General features: G+C 43.0%; 1 protein-coding gene across 3 annotated transcripts in view; it reads left to right on the forward strand.

The window, feature by feature from the left end:
- PALM (paralemmin) overlaps positions 1-25,624 on the forward strand; it is a 73,247-nt gene that overhangs the window by 36,374 nt on the left and 11,249 nt on the right. For 2 of the 3 annotated variants that reach the window (XM_063290708.1, XM_063290706.1), the window contains exons 3-7: positions 8,899-8,979; positions 10,026-10,156; positions 18,454-18,571; positions 19,007-19,028; positions 23,969-24,037. In XM_063290708.1, coding sequence (XP_063146778.1) covers positions 8,899-8,979; positions 10,026-10,156; positions 18,454-18,571; positions 19,007-19,028; positions 23,969-24,037 — 421 coding nt within the window. The remainder of the gene's footprint in view (positions 1-8,898; positions 8,980-10,025; positions 10,157-18,453; positions 18,572-19,006; positions 19,029-23,968; positions 24,038-25,624) is intronic. The other variant, XM_063290707.1, reaches the window with a different exon arrangement.

Raw genomic sequence — 25,624 nt, forward strand, 5'->3', positions numbered from 1 at the left:
AGGTGGTCAGGAACTGGGGTCTTCCTCTCCCCCCCCCCCCGAATTAATGCCATATGGGAAGGATCACAGAAACATCTAACTTTCTTTTTTAATGATAGTCATTGTATTGTTATTTATGATAGTTTATATTTCTTCTAAGCTGTTTGGGGAGGATCTGTATCCTGAAAGGTAGGCTATAAATAATTGTAATAAATAAAATAAATGTGTACACTAAAAATCACAGTGGAAGTCCCAGTCCATAAAATGCAAGGAGAAAACATTAAAGAGCAATACAGATAAACTTTAAAAGAATAAAACAAGGATAACTGTTGTAAGGTAATTGAAAGGCACAGGTTTTTATGAGGGACAACAGGACATGACCTGGCTGTGATTTTAAATCCCAAATGCAGGAGTAAAAAGTTAGTTTTTTTCACCTGGCGCCCAAAAGAAAAACAATACTCATGGGGAGAGGGGGCAGGAAAGTCAAGATGGTGTCTAGCTGTGCAATCAAAACCCCACATGCACTAAAAAGGGGGAGGCAGGAGTGTATGTATGTGTGTATGTATGTGTGTGTATATACCGCCTTTATTATTTTTATAAATAACTCAAGGCAGCGAACATACCTTATACTCCTTCCTCCTCCTATTTTCTCCACGACAACAACCCTGTGAGGTGGGTTGGGCTGAGAGAGAGTGACTGGCCGAAGGTTACCCAGCTGGCTTTCATGCCTAAGGCGGGACTAGAACTCTCCTACTACACCTGATTGGCTCTTGGGCTGAGAGAGAGGGACTGGCCCAAGGTCACCCAGCTGGCTTTCGTGCCCAAGGTGGGACTAGAACTCACAGTCTCCTGGATTCTAGCCCAGCATCTTAACTACTAGGCGAAACACAAATCTCCCCCCGATGGATGCCCCTGAAGTATTGGCACCATCTAAAATTTTGATGAAAGGTAACCCTTAACAAAAAAGGAACTGTGTGATAGGTTCTGTGCTGAATTTTTTTTAATAGGTAGTTTTGAGGGCCAGATGTGTTTTACTGCAGCTGGAAGGCAGGTGAGGACCAACAATGGAAAAAGGGAAAGGAAAAGCTGTAGCCTCACATGCAGCAGGTTTGCAAAACAGTGACCGGGAGTCGCTGCCAGTGGAGGGCAGAGGGAATGGCCTTGAAGGACAGGAGGAAGAGCTGCTACCAAGGCAACGGTCAGATAAGTGGGGCTTCAGCCCAGGACAAGAAAACAAGGTCAGAAAACGTCTCAGACAGGCCCCTTCTTAGTTTACATGAAGGTACAGTGAGGGAAGAGGGAAGCACATTCAGATTTTCAAGATTCTATTACTATAGTTTTACAGTAAAAGTAGTACTGACCTACATTGCATTGGTTTCCTAGTCTGGTCTACCTTGAAGGGCTGACATCAATCTTGCAAGTCTCAATGTGCTTCCCCCCTTCCTCCTTTTATCTTCATGCGAACTAGGGAGGGGTTTGTCTGAGATGTTTACTCACTACTTTCTCGGTGCAGGCTCCATCTCAGCTTACCTGACTGTTGCCTTGGTAGCGGCTCTTCCTCCTGTCCTTCAAGGCCATTCCCTCTGCCCTCTATACCAGGGTTTCTCAATCTTGGCAGCTTTAAGGTGTGTGGACTTCAACTCCCAGAATTCCCCAGCCAGAATGCTGGCTGGGGAATTCTGGGAGCTGAAATCCAAACATCTTAAAGTTGCCAAGGTTAAGAAACACTGCTCTACACTGCCTATCAGGGGAAATAAAACCCCAATAACTACTATATTCTGTTTTCCATCAAGTTATGTCTGTACATTGTGATCTTTTTCCAGCAGAGTCTTGCTCCTGGCCTCCTTAGCCATTCCCAAGTCCGTACCCCCTTGCAAGCGCCTTCTGAGCCATTGCAAGCCAGCCTTGTTCTCTGTGCCTTACAACCTGCATCTGTTGGGTATAAATTTAGCCCCCTGGGATTATATTTCTAGCTGCCCATGGCACTGCCACGGGAATGGCCAAAGACCCTCTTTCCATCCCATATGTTTTGAACAGAACAGCCATCAGAGGCATTGTGGTGTGAGCAACATGATTCAATGGAGCACCAGTGGCAGGCCCAAGAGGCACACTCCAGTGATAAACAAGAACAATTAAGAAATAATAGTAGTCAGACAAAAATTGAAAAGAGGCAACCATTTCCTAATAATAAAAGATTTAGTGTCCTAATCCTCCTGTGAGATATATTTAGCTGGGAAACAGCAGATGCCAATATGCATAAAGCTCTTCACTATATAAATTGCAAAAGGTTATTTTCTTGTGCTGCTTATAATGCATACGGTCCTTCAGCAAGGAAATCAAGCCCTTCATAACAATCCCTTATTGTTTGCTTTTGGGAGAGAGATTCAGGCCCTGTTCCGGCTCAGCACATTTCCTGACTGACTTCGTGCTTGATTTCCCTTTCGAAAATAAGAACAAATGTGTCCTGCGAAGAATAGCGACCACTGTCTGCCTTGCCTTGGAGGGAAAGGACCTGGGTTTCCATCTACCCTAATTAAATTAAAATTCCATTTGGGGAAGCATAGGACTATGTGTGAACCCATGTTTAACTGAACACATGCTGGAGTCTGCCAAAGTGTGATAGCCCAACAAGCCGAGCAGCCAGAAGTGATCACAGAAACACAGAATTGTCCCGTTGGAAAGGACCACAAGGATCATCTGGTCCAACCCTCTGCAGTGTGGAGGAAAACCAGTTAAACCAGGGGTCCCCAACCCCCGGGCCACGGACTGGTACCGGTTCGTGGCCTGTAAGGAACTGGGCTGCACAGCAGGAGGTGAGCGGTGGGCGAGCGAGCAAGTTTACAGCCTGTTTACAGCCTCTCCCCATCACTTGCATTATTGCCTGAGCTCCGCCTCCTGTCAGAGAAAGCAAACCCATTGGCTGCTATCTCTAAATGGCGTGAAGAAAAAAGAATAAAAGGTTGAGAAAAAGAGGAAGTGCTTGAATCATCCCAAAACCATCCCCCTGCCCCGGTCCATGGAAAAATTATCTTCCATGAAACCAGTCCCTGGTGCCAAAAAGGTTGGGAACTGCTGAGTTAAACTATCCATGAGAGGTGGCTGTCCAGCCTCTATTTTAAAATCTCCAGAGATGGAGAACCCACCACCTCCATCGGAAGACTACTGCATCATTGTACAGATCTTACAATCAGGAAGTTTTGCCATGTGGAAAAGAGGTCTCTGGTCAACTCAGGCTTGTAGGACAAAGAGGCAGTAGAGCTCATTAAACAACAACAGTTGTTTGTATATCGAAGTGTTTCATTAATCTTAGTTTTTCTCATTACTATCAGGAGAGAAATAGGGTGCTTGGATAATACTCTTTTTTTAAGAGTGTTTACTGATCACCTTCTTGGTCGTTGTTTCTGATCCTGTTTAAAATCCCACAAATGAACTAAAAGTCTAAGTCTTCTGTAACTGCAATGGAGGGGACCGTCAAAATGTTTTACCCTTCCAATAGCTTTAATTAATAATTAATAATACCTGACCTCTTCCAATCAGGGGTCTGAAGCACTATCAATACCGGCAAGTTGAGCTTTTAGATTCAGTTACTGTATCTCTGAATAAAGCCTTTTGCTAACAGTTATGTCACTTTTCAGCAACTTTCCAAAACAGGGTTTGTGCAATAATCTTCCCCAAAGCGGCTTTTTTATTTAACTAGCTTCAGTCTCTATTATGCCTTACCTTACAACATGAATATACACAGAAAGTAATTAGCAATAGGTAATACAGTGAAAGTGACAAGACATAAATAGTCTGAAGCAGGGAATGGAGAACAAAGCCGATAGTTGAAGGTATATCAACGTATTTCAGAGGTTCCCAATGTTTTTCAGTTCACGGCACCCTTAGCATCTTGATCATTTTTTCATGGAGCCTCTAAGCCAAAAGAATGCTGAAAATCCAGCTTTGCAAATGGTGTCGCAGAAATTTAAAATATCCTGCAGCGCCCATTTGAGTTTGCTGCAGCGCCCTGGAGCATCACAGTGCAGTTTGGGAGTCATGGACATATTTTAAGATGCTTTATAAAATAATATATATTGGTCTCCTATCTCTCCCCTTTTTTCCAGGAGAGAAAATCAAGGCCACTACTGCTGTGTACCTCACAGTCTGATTTCTATCTTCACTGGAGTATTTCCAAACATTGGATTTTCCCTGCAGTTTTATCAGTGTATCATATTATATCAGTGAGAGCCAGTTTGGCCTAGTGGTTAAGGCGCCAGGCTAGAAACTAGGACTCTGTGAGTTCTAGTCCTGCCTTAGGCATGAAAGCCGGCTGGGTGACCTGGGGCCAGTCACTCTCTCTCAGCCCAACTCGCCTCACAGGGTGGTTGTTGTGAGGAAAGTAGGAGGAGGAAGGAGTATTAGATATGTTCACTGCCTTGAGTTATTTATAAAAATAATAAAGGTGGGATAAAATTTAAATTAAAAATAAATTTACTTTCTCCAAATGTCTTGTGCAGTAGATACATGACTTTTTTGACCTGTTTCTACAGACCTGCTTCTGTCCATTGCTTAGCTTTGATTGTGGCTGTGCAGTGTAGCATTCCCCTTGGCAGAGAAAGCCTCCAGATCTTCTCTTGTCCCATTTTTAGTCAGGCTCTGAAAACCACCACCACCAATCCTTTTTTTTTAAAATTCTAGGACATTGATAGGGAATTTATAGCCTTCCAGATGGCACTAAACCTAACATTAGCTATGCTGCCTCAGGCTGCTGTAGAATGGTGCCCCATGCTGTTCTTTAAAGCCCTCCCTCCCTCTCTCCCTCATTTTGTAGGTTTTGATAGAAACCTGCAGCATTGTCTGGCATCAGTGGAATCTAAGCAAAGTCAGACTGATTAGTAGAATCATAGAGTTGGAAAGGCCTAGAGAAGTCATCTAATCCAACCCCCTTCTCAGCGAATCAACTAGAGCAGTGTTTGTCAGATGTGTGGATTTCAGCTCCCAGAATTCCCCAGCCAGTGTGGCTGGCTGGGGAATTCTGGAAGCTGAAGTCCACGCATCTTAAAGTTGCTGAGATTGACAAACACTGCACTAGAGCATCTTTGACAATTGACCATCCAACTTTTGTTTGAAGACCTCTAGTGAAGGAAAGCATGCCACCTCATGGCAACCTGTTCCTTCACTGAGAGAGTGCATACAATCAGAGAGTTTCTCCTGAAGTCTAGGCTGAACCTCCTTCCTTGTAATTTTAACCCATTGGTTCTGGTCCTGACTCTGGGGGAGTAGAGAATGTCCCATCTTCTTTAATTCTTGTCTGTGACCGTAATAAAAATTCTATTTTATTCTCTTCCTCTTTGGGGTGACAACTCTTCAAATGTTTGAAGATTGCTGTCATATCTCCCCATAGTCATTTTTTTCTGACTAAACTACTCCAGTCCTTTAACCGTTCCTCATAGAATTTGGTTTCCAGAACCTTCACTATCTTGGTAGTTCTCCTTTGAACTTCCCCCAATTTATCACTGTCCTTTCTGAAATCTGGTGCCCATAACTGGACATAGCACTCAAAATGGATCTGACCAGGGCAGAGTAACATGGAACCATTACATCCCATAATTTCAACTCTTTGCTCCTCTAGGATAACATTCGCCTTTTTAGCGCTGCATCACTCTGCTGGCTCATAATTAAGTACTCATGTTAGTGCTTGGATGGGATACTATTAGGAAATCCCAGGGCAGTAGACTAGACTGGGAAATTGAAAAAAAAAATCCCAAAAGAAGGCAATGTCATGGATATGTCCATGAAGTCATCAGGAGTTGGACTTTTCTTGAAAGAGACTTTATGTTTACCTCTTTTTTATGACTGCAATTTTCATGCAGTTTTACTGTTATCCTCCTTGGTTTACCAACACTTTGGGGAAAGGATCAATGGTCACAGAATGGCCATGAACCGTTTTGTCATTTTAGACTGCAGGACATGGAATAGTCGATTCAAATTAGAGACGGGCAGATTCCAGCTGAATATTTCTAATAGGAGCAATGTGATTAAGGTTCATCTTCTCTGGCTGTGTTCAAGCAGAGGCTGAATAAATAAATGTCAGGGTTTGCTGATGCGAATTTCTGCGTTGAGCAGAGGGGCGGTCTCCGTAGCCTTAATGGTCTTGTCCAAGGCTATAATTTGTGATGAAGGCAGCGCTGAAGTATCTTCAGAGGACTTTTTGAAATAGGTAGGCCACATTGGCTGATTCATCCATCATCCTGAATGATCCACTTTGCTCCTGAGGGCTCTTCCTCCTGGCTGCATTAATGTACTTTCCTCTAGTTCTTGAGTGGACAGAAAAATATGCTGGCCTGATTTGTGTTTCCTCAACAACGGAGGTCTAATCTGTCTCAGTAATAAGGCTGGTGAGTGGTTCTGTCCTTACAGCTGTGCCATGAGACAATTTTAGGGCAGCAATTGGTGACTCCCCTGGTTTTGTTTCCTCTTTCACCCAGCAGCATCCACTTGCGGGGAAAAACCACCACCAAGTGCTCTCTTGAGTGTCTGGTGGGGCAGGTCTGCCTGAGTGAATCAGAGCCTGGCAGAGAGGCTTAGCTCCCTTTCAAGGTGCCCAAGTGACAGGTGGCTGGCATGGAGGTGCGCTGTGCTCATAATTGGTCACTTGGGCTATTTTTGAACATGGGGCTACTGGTTTTCTGAAAGACCAGTAAACCTCTGTCTAAAAATAACCCAGGTTAGTGAGACTGAGGAGGGTGAAGTGGGAGGCAGCTTCTGGGGCGGTAGAAGTTTTGTAAGGAGCATCGGGGTGCTCCCTTCCACCTTACCCCATGCCCCTCAACTGTACCTCTGATCTGGAAATTGGCAGAACTCCTGTCAGTTTTATGCCAGCTCCCAAATACTGCAAATCAGTAAATGTTGCACTGGAATAATACTGCTGGCAGGGAGGGAGTCTGGCCAGCAGCACCCAGAAGTATCCTATAGAGTACACAAAATGATGTTGGAGTAGGCAATTTTGGCACCACTGACCCCCAATAATAAAAACAGCACAAAGCACAGCTATACAAAAGTTGCAGAAGCAGCAGAAAACCTGTAACACCCTCATTTGGGACAAAACCAGCAAAACACGGGAGGCAGAACCTGGTTCTTTCCCAATTTAAATCGCCTTTCTATGCAGAGTGTGAGTCCTGTTTTGTAAACACAAGTCTGCTGCTCTTTCAAAAGACCACTGAGCACATGTTTAAAACCATTCCCGTGTTCTCACAGAAGAACACTAGGCCCATTCATATAAGGAGCTCACATAATGTCTGAATGGCACTTTGCAAAGTCGATCAACTGGCCAGTGGGGACTCTAGATCCCAACCTCTGGTTGTACCACTGTGATTGAGTCATTGTTTGATGTTCATATGGCAAGACTTGTGCTGGGAAAAGAATAGGAAAGACACTACTTTTAAACCAGAACAGCTCAAGTTGAACGAAATCTGCCTTTGGGGTGGGCTGGGGATGACGTGAAGACTGCATCATGAGGACATGCCCTCTGACAACAGTTAGCAGGGTCTCTTCATGCCCTGAGTAATGGGACATGAGGATGAACCCCAGCCTCATTTCCTTTGCCCCCTTGGGGTTTTTCAACCAGTTCTCCCTTTGATTGGATGGATTGAGCATTAAGTGTCCAGTTCAACATACAAAGAGGCCAAGCAGTGCCATTCACTGTGCATCTTATGTAGCTAAATGTTTCTAGGAAGGCTGTAAGCCCCTCTTCACCCCATATTAAAGACATTCTGTGGGGTGGATTCTTTCCCCCATAGATGGTTTGGTCATATAGTCTAGCACAGTGTTTCTCAACCTTGGCAGTTTGAAGATGTGTAGACTTCAACTCCCAGAATTCCCCAGCCAGCCATGATATCTGGGGAATTCTGGGAGCTGAAGTCCATGCATCTTCAAGCTTCCAAGGTTGAGAAACACTGGTCTAGCAGCTCTGGAAATTTTCTTAATCACTGGAGGCTCAGTAGAATGGAGCAATTTCATGCCATATTTTTTTCAGGGACCTGACATCTGAAAAATTACATGCAATCAATGGAAAATCTATGCAGTGTAGGGAAGACATCATTATTTACACCAGATTAAGGACAATGGTGATCTGAGTCTGGAGCCCCAAAACATAGCTCCTGCGCTGGATTTTGACCAAAATTTTAATCCGAAGACAAATCCAGGCCTATGGAGTCAACAGACCACCAGTCCAGTAAAGTCAGATTCTATAAGCATCCCTAGAAATGTCTTCTTAAAGACACTGAGTGTATTTAACACCTCTGGTGAGTAATCACAACAGGCTTGTTATCCCATCAACTTGGCATACAGTATAGAGAAGCTTAAATTCTGGAAAGCTTCTCGCTTTCCTTTTCTTTTTAATTTAAAAGCTGGCTCTAATGTGGTTTTGGGGGAAAGCAGGTTCTTCTTTCAAAGCTATACCTTCTGCCTGAGCACAGAAGACATTTGAGTGAACAGCACTGAAGTGCATTGAAATGCATGGTGGATTTACTTGTTTTCTAGAAATAACAGGGGGTATCATTGCTATGCTTGATCTTTAGTTGTTTGGCACACATTGTTTAAAGAAGCCACTAAAAACAGGCATCATTGGTCAAGACCACTTAATTTAGTGGATTTCTTTTATAGGAAGACATTTAAGAAGATTGGTGTAAGGTCCTTGCTTAATTAAATCATCATTTAAAATAAGGATCAAATATTCTTAAATCCCCCCTCCCCAAAGTACAATTTTTTCCCTTCTGTCGACCAACATTCTCACAGCTCCCAATCAGGGGAACACTGTAGGGAAAGCATGCTTAAGTCTGTGAAGCCTCTTACACCAAACATTTTGTTTGTTCCCTTGGGGAACTGGTATTTAATTCTTGCTCCTCTCCCTTTCTTGCCCCCTCCTCTCTGGGACTGCAGGAAAAGAGAAAGCGCCAAACGGAGATTGAGAACAAGCGGCGACAATTAGAAGATGACAGGCGCCAGTTACAGCACTTAAAGGTATTTAAGAGGTTTCCAAGCTGCATCTGCCCAAGAACCTCAGGGGGCCTTTGTGTGCTTGGCAGGGGCCATACTTCAAATGTAGATGGGGACAGGAGTTAAATTTAAGGGGTGAACTGGATGGCTAAGTTGCCTAATTTGCTCTTTTGAAAAAAGAAATGCAAAAAAAATGCAAATAAATAAGCCAAATGTTTGGGCTATGGCCATGCTGGGGAACTGTGGAAGAAGGAAAAGTGTGCTGGTGGGCCTACCATTAGTAAGAATACATATGGACCTGTTTCCCAAACGGAATCAAGGGTGTCCTCTGCCACCAGTAGAGGAAAAGCAGAAAAATCCGATTGATTAGGTACTGTCAAGTTGGTGTCGACTTTTCATGATTGCATAGACATTTTCCAGGAGGATCTCTCCTCAACCTGGCCTTTTAGTGAAATCTAGTAAAAGGTTTCTTCCTGCATGCTTAAAGGGCAGAATACAAAAGTTGCTGCAACTTTCTTAAGCCATAAATTTTTATGCTAAGAAAAATCAAAGAGGCTTGTTAATTGTGGAGTCCTTGGTGTTCTCTGAACTTGGTTGTTGTTGTTGTTTTTAGATGTTTCATTACCTGACCAGGTAACATCTTCAGTGCTGACATGATGTTACCTGGTCTGGTAATGGAACATCTGCAAGAAAACAGCCAAGCTCAGAGAACACCAAGGATTCAGCAGTTCAACCCTGAGCTACATATATTCTCTTCTGTAGGCCTGTTAATTGCTACTGCATTCACATTTCTTCTGGTCACCAAATGAACCCATCTTCTGGGGTTCACACAGGACATTTCACCCTAACCTGAGCAAAGGGGTGGGTTTGCATTACGCCGAGCTGCACAGCCACCCCCAAAAGGTTAATGTTAGCTGAGTTTAGCATATGGTGCAAAGGCATCAGCTAGCTCTTTCCCTCCTCTGATGAAGCCTGTAAGCCATAACAGCTATCAGGTTATGCAATGGAACAACATTATTGGGGGTGGTGGAAATAAGGAATCTCTTCTTTTTCTTCCTGTTGTCTTCAAGTCAAAGGCTCTAAGGGAGAGATGGCTGCTGGAGGGAGCTCCTTCCTCCACAACTGAAGAAGGCGAAGCCACAAAGAAGCTGATGGAGGAGGACACCTTGAAGGCCAAGGAACTGGAAGAGAACATTCAGAGGTAAGGGTTATGGTGACCTTCTCCAACCATGTATTTGGACTACAGTTCCCAGAAGCTCAAAGCTGAGCTGAAGGTTGCCTGGGGGATGGCAGGTTGGGGAAAATTGGTGCATATTAGGCAGAAACCTAGCAGGGAAACCTTTCCCAGTGATGTGACCAGGATGGAACTGGAAGAGCCATGGATATCCTTGGACTAACCTATTAACTGCATGCTTGGGGTGGGCAACCTACAGAAGACAGCCTAGATCCGTGGTTCTCAACCTTATTAAACTTTCATCCAAAGTTGAATATAAGATTTAAAAAAAACCCACTGTAATCCACATGAAAGTATTAGTTATATAATAATAGTTTCAGTCTTAAACTAATTCCTTAATATTAAGATCTCCATTGAATTGTCACTTAATGTATGTTGTGTGTGTGTATTGATATTGATACGTTAATAAAAGGAAATAGGTGAAGCAAATTTAACAAAAGTTAAAATATCTAAAAAGTAGAAAAGAAAAAAGGAACTAATCATAATATTTTTTTTTAAAAACTATTAATTTCTGTCTCCCCCCCATTTTTTTATACATTTGCTAATTTGCAATATTTGTAAGCATTCAGCCCCCCTTAAAAGCCAGACTGTAGGTGATTATATTTACCATGCCAACACCATGGTATGGTGTTGGTGCCAAAATCGACACCATCTTGACTTGTTTGACCTCCCTGCAGACACCCCTAATTGGACAGTAATCAGGAGCACTGTGCTACATTAAATATCACTAACTTGAAATCCATCAGTGGATAAGATATTGCTAGTTCACCCCATTCAGATGAGAGCTACATTCCAGCTATAAGTAGTATATGGTTTTGTCACCTGCTAAATAAGGTTTTAGTAAAAGCAGTAATAAAGGTCACTCAGAAGGTGTTGAAAGAGTCCATGGTAGGCTAACATTACTAAGGATGCTTCCTCCCCTTTTTTTATTGATAACATTTCCAACTCACTTTTTATCTTTAAAAGTAATCACAAAGCAATATTTATTTATGTTGCACATTATGTTCCTAACAACTCTGCAAGATAACTAAAAGTGAGCTTTGAACACCTAGTCCATGCAGGGGCCTCTGCGGGAGGTGAGTCAAAACAGTCAAGATAGCAGATGTGACTGTGTGATTGAAGCCCCAACCCTCTTTTAAGTGTGATGCACATCAAAGGGGACAGTTTCCAATTCTGTACCGGCAGTCACCATCTTGACTTTTTTGATACCCCTGCAGTTGCCCCTGGGTCTGTGGTCATGCTGGAAACTCAGTGATTGACTGGCAGGTCTGAATTTGGTCAACTTCATCCAAGTCCTATTAGCTACTCTACTGAATTGCTTTTCTACTAGTGCTCTGAAGTAGCAGTGGCCTAAGGGACTGAGGAGTGTGATCTGGTTTCATACATCTGTTGTTATTTACACCAAACCTGTGTAACCAACTTGTGAAGTTGGTTGGGTGAAGGGTGAAGGATTGGTCCAAAATAGCCCAGTAAACTTTCATGTGCGGTTATGGATGTGGATCTTGAACTTGGTCTCGTAATCCATTCCAGGTAGGTGGTAGCACCTAGTTGATCTTGGATGATTTCAAAAAGCCTGATTAGTACTAGGACAGGAGATAACCAGAAAGCCCCAAAGGTCACCTGGAGTTGGTTTGAGGGAGACTTTACCTAGCTGACCTTGACTGATTCTGAAAAAACTAAGTAGAGTTGGTTAGTACTTGGCGAACCACCTCTGTATGCTTGCCAAGAAAAATACTTGGAAATGTCCACTAAATCACCAGGAATTAAGCTGGACTTGAAGGAACCTTTTAATCTTCTAGTCCAGACTTCCCTACCCTGGTTTCCTCCCAGTGAACTTCAACTCCCAGAGTTCCCTATCGAGCTGAGTCAGCTAATCTAGATGACATCATATTAGAACACATCAGAACTGAAAGGGCAAATTATGTTGATTAGAATACCTTTTGCCGCTCTAGGCAAAATATATTCTTAAAAGCACTCAGCACAGGCTTTTAAATGCCTACCCCGCCCTGTTAAAATCCCTTCTTGTATTGCTGAGCAGCAGAATTAGAAGAGAAGGAGGTTAATTCAGATTTGCTTGAATGCAAGTACAACCTCCTGCACCATCTTTCCCCAATCTGGGGCCCTTCAGATATGCTAGAATGCATTTCCCAGAATTCTTCTACCTGGAGGACTCTCTTTCATCAGAACTTGCTGCTCAACCAGCGAGGATGAGGATGGAAGGCTTGGGGTTGACATGCATACCTCTTGCACTTGTTTAGGTACCTGTCAGCTTTCCCAGGTAGACCAGACAGGAAACACAACCAGATGAGCTAATTCTACTTTATTGAAAGGCTACATTAACAGAATTTTGCAAGTCTGAAAGTACTTTTCTCCCGGCCTTCCCCTTTACAGCCCCAAAACTAGGGAGGGTCTCTTCTGAGCCTCTTGCCCCATCCACATTCCTGCTGCGGGCTCAGCTGCCTTTTATCTGACTGCTCCCCTGGCTGCATCTCTTTGCCCTGTTTCCCAAGGTCATTCCCACATACCATTACATCACCTGCTTGAGCAGAATGCATTTCAGTCTGTAGAATAGCAGATTTCTGGAAAAAAGCACGTTCCAGACCACATTGATAACAATGGGAGAAATAAATATACAGGATGTTTCAGCTATCTGGATTTTGCTTAAATATAAAGAAAACTTTGTACAACAGTGGAATAGTCTGCTTGTTCTGAGTGGGCTCTCTGTCTCTGGAGGTTTTGAAGAAGAGGCTGGACAGCCACCTCTCATGGGGGGTTTAATTGGTTTTCCTGCACTCTGCAGAGGGTTGGACTGGATGATCCTGGTGTTCCCTTAACTACAATGCTTTGATTCTGTGAGTTTAACTTGGCAGCATATTGATACCATGAGATGAGATGGTTGGAACAGCAACTTTGCTAAGATTGGGCGGGGAACCTCCGGTCGGAGGGCTGCGAGTGGCCCATGGGATTTTCCTGTCTAGTCCACCAGCCTTCTTTTCCCATATCCTGCTCCCTCTCCTTGACCCCACCACTTCCATGGCCTCTTTCCCTAATTGCTCAGCTGTTGTCCTAACAGCCAGGAACCAGGCTGAGACAAGGAATAGGTCTCTAGTGCTTTATTACTGCTACATTAGACAGAAAATCCTAACAAACTGAAGAAGCATGGGAAAACCCAGACAGATAAACCCCCAAACTGGTCTGATCTGTGTCTCTTTGAATGGCTGCTCAACTCCTCAGTACTACGCATGCGTTTTCCCCCCTGGATAGGGGCCCCCTCTTGCCCACCATCAGTGCTCATGACATCTGTTTCCTGCTGCTTCGCTAGGCAATGCATCGCTGGGACAGGGTGGGGGGGACTGTTCGGAGGGAAGTGAATCGCCAAGATGATGAAACTCGCTTAGAGAAAGTTGAGAGGCCAACACAGAACTAATTGGAGTACTTTAATACATGATGGGAATATATTTTTGTTTGTTTGTTTATATTTATTTATTCAATTTGTATAGCTGCCCATCTCAGACCAGTGACTCGGCAGAAAACAATCATATTCCTGTATAGGTATTATTATACTTAATTATGCAGTATATCCCACCTTGGGAAAGTAGTTTAAAAAACTATTCTGCTTGTTTATTTTCCAGCTGCAAAAATGGATGTATGTTCTGTATCAGGATTCTAATGTGTCCTTTGTGTTTATACTGAATCTTTCTCCGGCTAAAATAAAACAAGATAAAGCAAAAGGCTGAGACCGAGGGGGATGCAATCTCTACCTCTTCCCAGGATCAGTTTGTTCAGTAAGACGCAACCAATTTCCCCTTCTCTAAAACTAGTTATGCTTTCAAACTCTCTGTTTCAGCTACAATAACCTTCTTTGCCTCCCCACCCCTGTTGTCTTCTTTTGGCTCTGTCTCAATCTCTGAATTTGGAAGGCCAAAGAGAATGGCCAGGATTCCTGGCATCCAAACTACTGCAAGAGAAACAAGGCGGGGTCACATAAGTTGAGCAAATTCTTGCTTTCTTTGAGCCCAGCCATTGGGCTGAGTGTTAATTTGCAATGACAGTGCCTGGCCCACTGCCCCTTCTTCTCCCCTCTTCCTTTGCAACTTCTCCACACTCAGATCCATTAGTGCAGTGTTTCTCAACCGTGACAACTTTAAGATGTGTGAACTTCAACTCCAGAATTCCCCAGCCCAAATGATCCTTCCCTTCTCTACTTCAGCCAGTAGTTGTTACTTCTCTGTCTCCCAGCAGAAAGAGCCTCCAGGTCTCTTTGGAAGCCTGTAGGAGCTTTCTCAAAGATGCCCATTAGCAATGTATGAGAAGGTGGATTTGCACTCACAAGGTACACATTGCCTCTCCAACCTGCCATTGTAGCATTATTTTTCTTCTTAAATCTTCCTCCCCTCCCTGGCTGGTTTTATTTCATGGTCTTTTAAGCAACTGTGACCTCTGTGTGCTGCCAAGTACAATGTGTTTCAGAGTTGTGTTGCAATCAATTTTACTTGTTAAGAGACGGTACATGCTACTTATATAAGCAGGAGAGGCTTAAAAAAAAATTGGCAATGTGAAATTGGCTAAAAAAGATTTCCTCAAGTTGAGCTCAACTCTTGGTGACTTCCTGAATATGTCTGTGGAGATTTCTTGGCAGCAGTGCAGAAGCCATTTCCATTGCCATATTCTGAGATGGGTTTCAATTTCTCAATCTAGCCAACAGCCCAGGAATTCCAGAACCAACACTGCTTAGATTTTGGGGGATTTTTTTAGATGGCCAAAGTCAGCTGATCGCTGTCACCAGCTGAGATTGAAACCAACTGCACTGGGTTTTCTGATAAAACTGAGTTGTAAAATTGTGTAGAGGATGGGTGAAGCATCAAGTGGGTGACAGGAAAGACAGGGTACACCTAATCTCTGATTCCCCAAAGGGTTTGGTTAGCAGGAGCAGATTGAGTTCTTTTTAAAAATAATCTATGTGAAATGCACAGGAACAAAAAAAAAATTGCAATTTAAATCTTTGCATATTTTCAGAAAAGAAATTAGGCTAAAAACTCAGGTGCATGCAATAGTAAAAGGCATCTACAATTGTAGTGTAATTGCCAATAATAGCTGGTCTGTCCAGAGTTACTAACTGGGCCAGAGTACTAACTGGTGCTCACATTATAAATACTGGATGCTGTGCTACACTATTTGGCATGTGCCTACTGGCTAACAGATTGCATTTCGTCAGTGACTTCTATTAGTGTAGATTCTGCCTCTAAATCTACTTTAGAGAGCCTGTCTTAGTGCAAATACTCATATCTATTCCATGCCCACTGAAAGTTTTGGAATTTTTCATTCAAACATTCACGTCACTTGATTCAATCATGTATGTTGATGGGCATGTTGGACTTAACACTGATAATATCTGGGACTGAACATCTGCTTCGCTGCATAACTTGCTTAGAAGACTTACAACCAAACTTACATTGCTAAGTTGTTGCAAAAGATGAAAAAAAGAAATTTCTGGCATCTCATCTCCTTTCTTTGGCAGGAGGCTGAGATGAAAAGTAACATTAATGAATTTTGCATTTCTGACCTTATTTATTTTACTGTGCTTCTATTTTGCCAGCATGGTCCTTAGGGATATATTAGCATCAAATATAAAACCAAGTAGGAAGTCAATCCTAGACAACCGGCAAAATAAACAAACTAAAACATACCAAAATGAAAAGCCCTCTAATGAAGGAGAATGTAATCACATGTAGCGTAGCAACAGACCACATCTGTATTTTCCAAAAGCTCATCCATAGCTAAGATCACCCTTCTTCCCGAAATGCTGGATGGCGACTCCCTTGATTCTTACCCTGTAGTGCATGCTGGCTTGTTGTTTATTCATTTAGTCACTTCCGACTCTTCATGACTTCATGGACCAGCCCACGCCAGAGCTTCCTGTCGGTCGTCAACACCCCCAGCTGCCCCAGGGATGAATCCATCACCTCTAGAATATAATCCATCCATCTTGCCCTGGGTCAGCCCCTCTTCCTTTTGCCCTCCACTCTCCCTAGCATCGGCATCTTCTCCGGGGTGTCCTGTCTTCTCGTTATGTGGCCAAAGTATTTCAGTTTTGTCTTTAATATCATTCCCTCAAGTGAGCAGTCTGCCATTATTTCCTGGAGTATGGACTGGTTTGATCTTCTTGCAGTCCAAGGCACTCTCAGAATTTTCCTCCAACACCACAGTTCAAAAGCATCGATCTTCCTTCTCTCAGCCTTCCTTATGGTCCAGCTCTCGCAGCCATATGTTACTACGGGGAACACCATTGCTTTAACTATGCGGGCCTTTGTTGTCAGTGTGATGTCTCTGCTCTTAACTATTTTATCGAGATTTGTCATTGCTCTTCTCCCAAGGATTAAGCGTCTTCTGATTTCCTGACTGCAGTCGGCATCTGCAGTAATCTTTGCACCTAGGAATACAAAGTCTTTCACTGCTTCTACATTTTCTCCCTCTATTTGCCAGTTATTAAGCTGGTTGCCATAATCTTGGTTTTTTTGAGGTTTAGCTGCAAGCCAGCTTTTGCACTTTCTTCTTTCACCTTTATCATAAGGCTCCACAGTTCCTCTTCGCTTTCAGCCATCAAAGTGGTATCATCTGCATATCTGAGATTGTTAATGTTTCTTCCAGAGATTTTAACTCCAGCCTTGGATTCCTCAAGGCCAGCTTGTCGCATGATGTGTTCTGCGTACAAGTTGAATAGGTAGGGTGAGAGTATACGGCCCTGCCGTACTCCTTTCCCAATCTTAAACCAGTCCGTTGTTCCGTGGTCTGTTCTTACTGTTCCTACTTGATCGTTATACAGATTCTTCAGGAGGCAGACAAGATGACTTGGTATCCCCATACCACTAAGAACTTGCCACAATTTGTTATGGTCCACACAGTCAAAGGCTTTAGAATAGTCAATAAAACAGAAATAGATGTTTTTCTGAAACTCCCTGGCTTTTTCCATTATCCAGCAGATATTGGCAATTTGGTCCCTAGAATCTGGCAATTCTCGCTCCATAATGGCTAAGGAAGATGTAATCCAACTGATGGGGGGTGGTTGCACCAAGTTGGAAAAAGGTTCTCTTAAGTGGAACTTCTCAGGCCATACTCCCAATTGCCTATTAAATAATTAAATAACACTCTTAAAACACCTTGTTTTCTTAAATCCATTGAGCTGGCCTGATTATTTTTCCTGGTGAGGAAGCTCCATATGATGGGTGCTACGAAGGATGGGTACCTGTGCTTGTGTCATTGCTCAGGAACTAAAGAGTCCAAAAACGAGTGAAGTTGGAGCAGGAATGGAAGAATTTAGGGAAGGCCCAGGTTATCAAGTTATTATTTCCTTGGCGTCTCTGATTTAATACTTAATTTCTGCAGGATCAGCAGAACATACTGGAAACAGGAAGAATAATTCTACCATTTAGTGGCACGCTCCAAATCCAGCACTCAGCTGAGAAATCAGGAAGGCAGCAGTGAGGAATCAACACATTCACCCCCTCTGCTCTGTGTATATGTGTGTGTGTTTGGATGCCATAATCCCTCCTCATTGTAAGCAATGGGTACCAGCCGAGTAGCTGCCCCAACATTTCTCTTGGCTCAGGGCTGTGCTGGAAGATTAAGAGAGCAAAACAGACTTAGATCACTAGACATGGTTCCTCCTATGAGCAAATCCAGCACTTGAAAGGGACAGACTCAAAGGTGTGTATATGCCCCTGATGGCCCATGGAGAATGAGGAATCTGGTGTTGAACATTTCCTTCTGTTTTCTGCTCTGTGGTCTTGGAGAGGGAAATCTAATAAATCCTATGGCTCTTCTGATGCTGGACTGTGGTTTGCAACTTAAGAAAAAAATAATGTTAATGTTCTAATCTATAAAATTCATATCTGGAAATACATGCACATGTGTGTGCACACACACACACTTTAAATAGACTATAGGAAGCTCCAGAAACGTCTGACATTTTTCAAAATTTTATTTTGCTCATCTATTTGACTAGGATAATTAGGGCTGAATGATGTCTTTGAAAAAGAGCTGCAATTTAAGTTACAATATGATATGTTGAGTTAAATTTCAGAATTGGTGGTCCATTCTCACTGATGAAGATCAGGCAAGTAAGTGTTTTTAATGATGAAGAAAGGATGTTATGTTGTGGAATTCGTATGTTTGTGTAACCAAACAGGGTATCTTCTTCCAGCATTAGTATTCCAGCATTACAGCTTTAAACAGTGTTCAACAGCCAACATCTCTTCCTGGTCTAGGTTGGAGAAAGAACTGGAACAACTGGAAAATGGGATCTCAGCATCTTCCACCAAAGAGAACATGGCTGAGGAAACCAGAGTGGTGGCCAAAGAAGAGAAGCTACCCCACACGCCGAAGGTCAGTGTGTGGCCTCCACACAGAGTTGTTGAGAGGATGGAATAAAAGACCCTCCCTGCGGTGCCCACAAGGGCACCGTAGTTCACCAAAGGGAGGTTAGCAGGCAGATCTGACCCCTAGTTACAAGCTGGGCTCCGGTTCTGGCTAATCCTGGGATCCAGCTTCTGCCTCTGGTTTGGCCAATGGTTCCAGGGTTTGCTTAGCCCATCATGCAGCGCCACCCAGAGAGAACTGCCTCGGTTCTCATGTTCCTGAAAGATTTTGTAAAAGATGCAGGAGACTGATTCTATCTGATAGGGAAACCTTTAAAAGCTCCTGTGTGTATCCAGAATGCCACGCATGGGGCCTTGACTCACAGCCAAGATGAATATGCAAAGAAACATCTGCTTTCCTTGTTCTATTTTGGTAATATACCTATGTCTCTTCCTCCCACAGACTCCTCTAGGCTCAGCCAAAGGTAGGTGCCAGCACAGATCACACCTGCCTTTTTAAAGAAAAAGGTCCTGAATTGGGATCGATGGGTAGTAACTAGCATCTCAGGGTCATCTGCAGGGGACATACCTGATAGACATAAAAAAGGGATGGAGCTTCACTTGTGTGGTTGTGACTTCTCACTTGACTTTCTGTTCCCTCTGCCCCTCATAGATGCCCCTATAAGAGATGCCTTTTCTTGCCTACAGAAGATGTTGTGAAACAATCCATCAGGGATTCACACTATTTAATTCTATTCCATTTCTTCGCTTTCATTCAAGTGTTAACAGTGAGAGGCCCACAGCTACCCATGTAGTTCTAGATACTTTCCTTAGTGTTACCAGACTCTGCACCTCACTTGATTTTTCTTTTAAAGGCATCTTCTAGTCTTAAAAAAAGTTTATAGGAAGCTTACAGCTGGTGGCGATACAGTGGGGTCACCAGGAATGGAGTGTAAACTTGAAGCAGGCATGAAGGACAAAGCAGAGTGCCAGCCTCTAGCATTGTAGTTATCTGTAGGAATTCCTCTAGGCTCCTCAGCTGTCCTACTTGGATGGTAAGGAGCATCCTAGAGGAATTGTTTGCCTTCTAGTAAAGGGGCATTTTGTGATTAGCGTAGTCTGTTGGGGCAGCCCATTGGAGAAAACACAAATTCTCCCCATAGTACCATTTTCTGAATGTCTCTACCACCTGCTCTCAAAATTTCAAATGTATCCTGGCCCAAATAGGTTGCCCACTTTTGAATCTTGGTTTCACTAAGGCAGTGTTTCTCAACCTTAGCAGCTTTAAGATGTGTGGACTTCAACTCCCAGAATTCCTCAGCCAGCAATGCTGGCTGGGGAATTCTGGGAGTTGAAGTCCACATGCCCTAAAGTTGCCAAGGTTGAGAAACACTGCACTAGGGTGATGTCCAAAATCACTTCTGCAAGGTGGCAATATCCAGATTGACTCATCTTTCTGTTCAGCAATAACTTCTATTTGTTCTCCTCTGGTTAGATTATCCTCTCCCTATTTCCCAAGGTAGGAATATAAAGCATATCTATCTACCTACCTACCTACCTACCTACCTACCTACCTTTCCAATACATTCTTATTTTAAATGAGAAACGGCTTTTAAAGAGTTTTTCCCCCTAGCATTTGAAAATTGTTTGTTGATTAACAATATTTATAGGCCACCCCAATCCATACAGACTCTAACAGTGAACTACAGTACCATGATATAAAATAGTCCATCCTTATCCTCATCATCCTATGATGGCTACCCAATATAGATATAGTAGATAACCTTGGGGAAGGAATGCAGTTGTTAGGGAAGCACCAGGTGCAGAAGAAACATGTGTTAAGTCCAGAGAGGTGAAAAAGTGTCACAAAGAGACTCAGATTGCCCCGCAACCCCTGACTCCCTGGAGTATAAGCAGGAGAGGAGACTTGGACAGACTTTCAGGATTCTGTAATTACAGCCTATCTCAATAAAGTAGAGTTCTAGTCTTCCTGCAGAGTCTGTTTCCTGATCTGGTCTACCTTGAAGGGCTGGCACCCAAACAGGACTTAGGGCTGAAACCCTGCTGGAATAGTACAGCTTTAAGTTGCTTCTGAAAAGCAAGGAGGGTGGTCTTCCATACTTCCATGGAAAGTTGTTCCATGAAAGGAGCCACCTGCAGGAACATCTGTCGTCTGTCCATACCCTTGTACCTTGTGAGGATGGTGGGTCCTCTCTAGATGATTGTACTAGAAGGGCAGGCTCTGTTTCAGCAGAGCATTGCTTGATACAACCCAGTCCTATGCCATGGTTTCTGCCCAGTGGATACGAGCTGGCAGGGTTGACATGCGCAGGGTCCCTTCAATTAAACAATGCCATCCATTGGGACCCAGGTACTGTGCCTTCTCTGACAGAGCACCTGCCCTCTGGAATGAGATCTCTCCTGAGATTTGTGTGGCTCCCACCCTGATGGCGTTCTGGAGGGCCTTGAAGATTTGGCTGTTCTCCCAGGCCTTGAGGTAGGGTGGGCAGGACCCCTTGTTGGATGAGTTCTTGGACATGTTCTGCATTGAGTGATCCAGTGCCCTATTGGTTATTTATATTGTATTGTGTTTTTAATTTGTTTTTTGTTTGACATTGCCCAGAGCCACCCAGAGTTGTTTTGGAATCAGGCTAAATAAATAGATGACTTTAAAAATAATGAGCAGCACTTTAACTTGGGCCTGAAAGCCTACTGGTTCCAAACCGACAGGATATTCTTTTTTCGTTTTTTTGAGACTTTTTTATCCCACCTTTATTATTTTTATAAATAACTCAAGGCAGGGAACATACGTAATACTCCTTCCTCCTCCTACTTTCCCCACAACAACCCTGTGAGGTGAGTTGGGCTGAGAGAGAGGGACTGGCCCAAGGTCACCCAGCCGGCTTTCAGGCCTAAGGCGGGATTAGAACTCATGGTCTCCTGGTTTCTAGCCCGTTGCCTGAACCACTAGGCCAAACTGGCTGCCGTAATAGACCGACATTTATTTATTTATGCTTTATTTATTTATTTATTCATTCATTCATTCATTCATTCATTCATTCCACACATCTTAAAGTTGCTAAGGTTGAGAAATACTGCTCTAGCGAAACCAAGTTTTAAAAGTGGGTAACCTATTTGGGACAGGACACATTTGAAATTTTGAACCCAGGTGGTGGAGACACCCAGAAAATGGTGCTATGAGGAGAATTTGTGTCTTTACCAACGGGTTGCCCCAACAGACTAGGCTAATCACAAAATGCCCTTTCACTAGAAGGCAAATGTAAATAATCTGACATCTATTTATTTAAACAATTTATATAGCCACCTATGACTTGACAGTGACTCTGGGCAGTGCACAGAAGATTAAAACAGCAAAGCATAATACAAATCATCATCATCACCATCACCGTAACATATGCCCAGGCCCCAAATATTTTATATGCAATCCATACAGACCAAAAGAAACAAATCCCCTGCGTTTTGCACCACTGCAGGTTCCATTTTGTCTCCAAAGGCAGCACCACATCGGGCATGTTACAGCAGTCTGGACAGGTGGTGCTGGAAATGGCTTTTTATTTTTGAAATGCTACCTCAATCCCTGGCCTTTTAATGGAGGACTATTTGACTGTGATTGCCCTTCTCAAATTTAATGACTTCCTAATTAACTGATACACTCACGCCATCCGAGTTCATATACAGTAACAGGTTATAGTATGGTTGTGTAGTCTGTAGTTTGGCGCATAAGGAGATTCCAGGCAATTGGGTTGTTGTAGTAAATAGTGGTTCAGTTAAATATGGGTTAGTGTGTTAAGAAATTGTTTGGGCATCAGCCATTCTGAACTTCCCCAAATTCAGGAAACATCTTAGAACAAGCCTAATGTTGGGGGGTGGAGCCTATGGAAGCCTCTTGGATGCTTTTGCCCATTAAGGAAGCTCAGTTTACATCTGAAAAATATCTAAAATGATACTGCTGAGTTTGAGGAGCATAAAATGGCCTAAAAATTGCCACGGTCCATTTGGTGTGGTCTCAGCATCTGTGTGTGGATAGACCTATAGACAGACAGACAGACTCATCATGCTGTTTGCTTTCAGGGTAAGCAATATTATGCAGGGCAGAGAGGAGTAAGAAATGGGAAACTGAAGACATTCAAAGCCTGAGAGAAGAAAAGGAAAAATACGTAGCTATGTGCAGTTGACACCATGCTATTCCCTTTGTCTCTCTATACCAGTGTTTCTCAACCTTGGCAACTTTAAGATGTGCGGACTTCAACTCCCAGAATTGCTGGCTGGGGAATTCTGGGAGTTGAGGTCCGCACATCTTAAAGTTGCCAAGGTTGAGAAACACTGCTCTATACCTTTTAATTCTTCATGCATTTCCTTTCATTCCTTAGACTTCTCACCCCTCTCTAACTGAGAATCTCCTCAACACTTAAACATTTTCTAGAACCAAAAGCTTTGAAATATAAGAAATGTTAAAGCTTTTGCCGGTACAAAAAAGGCAGAGAAGTAACCACCCACCCCCCTCTGTTGCCTTTGACCATGACTCTCATAATTCCCATCAGCATTGCTACTGGCATGTTGGCTGGGAATTATGGATGTCATAATCTAAGACACTTGGGGGTCACTGGGTTGGAGACACTGATGGAAACAGTAAATCCCAGAACAGCTCTTTGGATTGGGACAAAACTTGAAGAGGATTGGGGTACTTCATTTTTTGTTTATTTATTAATTAAAGTTATATATCTCCTGACTTCCAATGACTGTGGGCAGTTTACAGTTAAAAAAAGGAAGAAAAGAAAAACAGTAAAAATTAGAGTAATAGACAAGAATAACAGATGGCAAAGTCAACCAAAACCAGGCAGGAATGGAAAAGAAACGTATCCACACAACCCCAGGTGGGCTTCAATCACCTTCAGCAAATGCCTGAATGAAAAGCCAGGTCTTTAGTGTGTTGTGTGATCTCAGCCTTTGTAAAACATTGGTTTATAGTTTGCACAATGTGTGAACCCAAGTAATTGTGGCTTATTTAATAAACAATGATTGAACAAACCATGGCTTAGTGCAATGAGTGAACCCACCCATTATCTCCACAGATGCTCATCCCTAATTTGTTGAGGATGCCAAAATGATGAAATGGGCATTATGATGTTCTCCTTGCCACCATCCTGGAGATGCTTAGTCAAATTTCTCAGACAAATCTAAACCTCAGATTGTTATGAGGATAAAATGAGGGAGAAGGAACAATTATGTCCATTAATGTTCTCTCCTTAGAGGAGGTGGGACATAAATACAAGAAATAAATAAGTGTTGGTTTTGGGGACAGAAAAGGTGGATAGGCAGAGGATGCAGAGGCAGAAAGAGATCTGGGAAAAACGATTGTGTTTACCATTCAAGTTTTGATTTCTTTTTTTCCCCCCTCCTGAAGCAGACAACAAAATCTCCAACAGTCCCATAAAAGTGGTGGAAGGCAAAGGCAGCGGCTTGATGAAAGCAGGTAGGTTCACTCCTGATGTCTTTGCTCAGACCTGGGGACTTCCTCACGTCCCACCGTCCACGCACACCCCGGCCGTCTTGGGCTGGCCATAACCGCATGCTGCTTTGCCTGCTTTCGCCAAGAAGGAACTAGGGGAATTTCCCCCCCTCAACTCATAGTTCCTTCCTGCAAAGCCAGAGGAGAGGTCTCACCCCTGCTGCATTACGCTGCCTGACGCTTGTTGCTATCTATCTTTATCTCTGAAGGAAGAGACAGACAGACAGACAGACAGATGATAGATAGCTTTACAGTTTTACAGAGCTGTTTGCCAGGACCACAGTTCTGCTATCAGGGTTCAGTATTGGGCTTTAAACTGAAATATACAGTACATGAATTTATTTCTGACCCTTCATCACTGGGTGACTGTAAAGAGCTTTCACATACCAGGAATTAAGACAGAGGATGGACTTTCTAGATCATTTGGAACACCGTTCCCTTCTTTTTCTTTCCTCTGTCCCACTTTTTAAAAGAAGCTCAGGAGCACTGGTTGAATTGCATGGGAAAGGATAGGTTTACCTTTCTGAAGATTAACCACTGAAAGGAATTGGAAAGTTTAAGTGTTATTTGTTTGTTTGTTTACTTATTTTTGATGAACCATGGCATCTCCCTGGCAAGTGCAATTAGATGAGAAAGCGATTTGCTTTCTTACCAACTTGCAAAATCTCATGGAAGCTTTAGATAAACAGGTTTTCCTGATAAGGAAATTAATTGAAAGGTTGAAATGGAATAGATTTTTATTAGATTACTCAAATGGCAGATTCTAACTGGTAAACTAGCTAAATAGATAGGAATTTTTTAAAATCACAGAAATGGGAACATTTAAACAAGTAAGGGCTGGCCTACTGTGAACTGGAATTTAAAATGAGATCCTAGCCTCTAATTTAGGCTAGTGGGGTCATATAAAAAATGAGTGACTAGATTACAGAGATGATGGAATATAGACATTTCTATTCCAACCTGCCTCTTTTTGTAGAGCTGATCCAGTGTTTCTCAACCTCAGCAACTTGAAGATGTGTGGACTTCAACTCCCAGAATTCCCCAGCCAGCATGGCTGGTTGGGGAATTCTGGGAGTTGAAGTCCACACATCTTCAAGTTGCTGAGGTTGAGAAACACTGAGCTAATCCATTAAGGAAGGAACCCTTTAAATGTAAATAACCAGTATAATATTCTATTTTGCTATGAAAAGTTCATGGGTACTCAGGGAGAGACTAGTTTAAAAGAATCAGACTCTGAAAACACTGGAGGACAGCATTTCAATCCCCAGAGAGGGGAAGGTACCTGCATCAGCCTAAAATGACCCATAGGTGATAGGCTGAATCTTTGCCTAGGGGGTCCCTGGCTGCAACACTGATCAGATGGTTGGAGAAGTGCATCAGATGGTACCCAAGGTAAAACAGTCAGAGTCTGTTGCCTGTTTAAAGGGCTTTTCACACCAGAACAGCTAAAGATGACTTTAAGCTGCTTCAGGGATGGGCTGGAGTTGACATGAAGGCAGCATCCTCAGGACATGGCAGAAACAAGATGTTGCAGTGCCATGATTAAGCACA

The sequence above is a fragment of the Candoia aspera genome, chromosome 1 (assembly GCF_035149785.1).
Source record: "Candoia aspera isolate rCanAsp1 chromosome 1, rCanAsp1.hap2, whole genome shotgun sequence".
Taxonomy (NCBI): Eukaryota; Metazoa; Chordata; class Lepidosauria; order Squamata; family Boidae; genus Candoia; species Candoia aspera.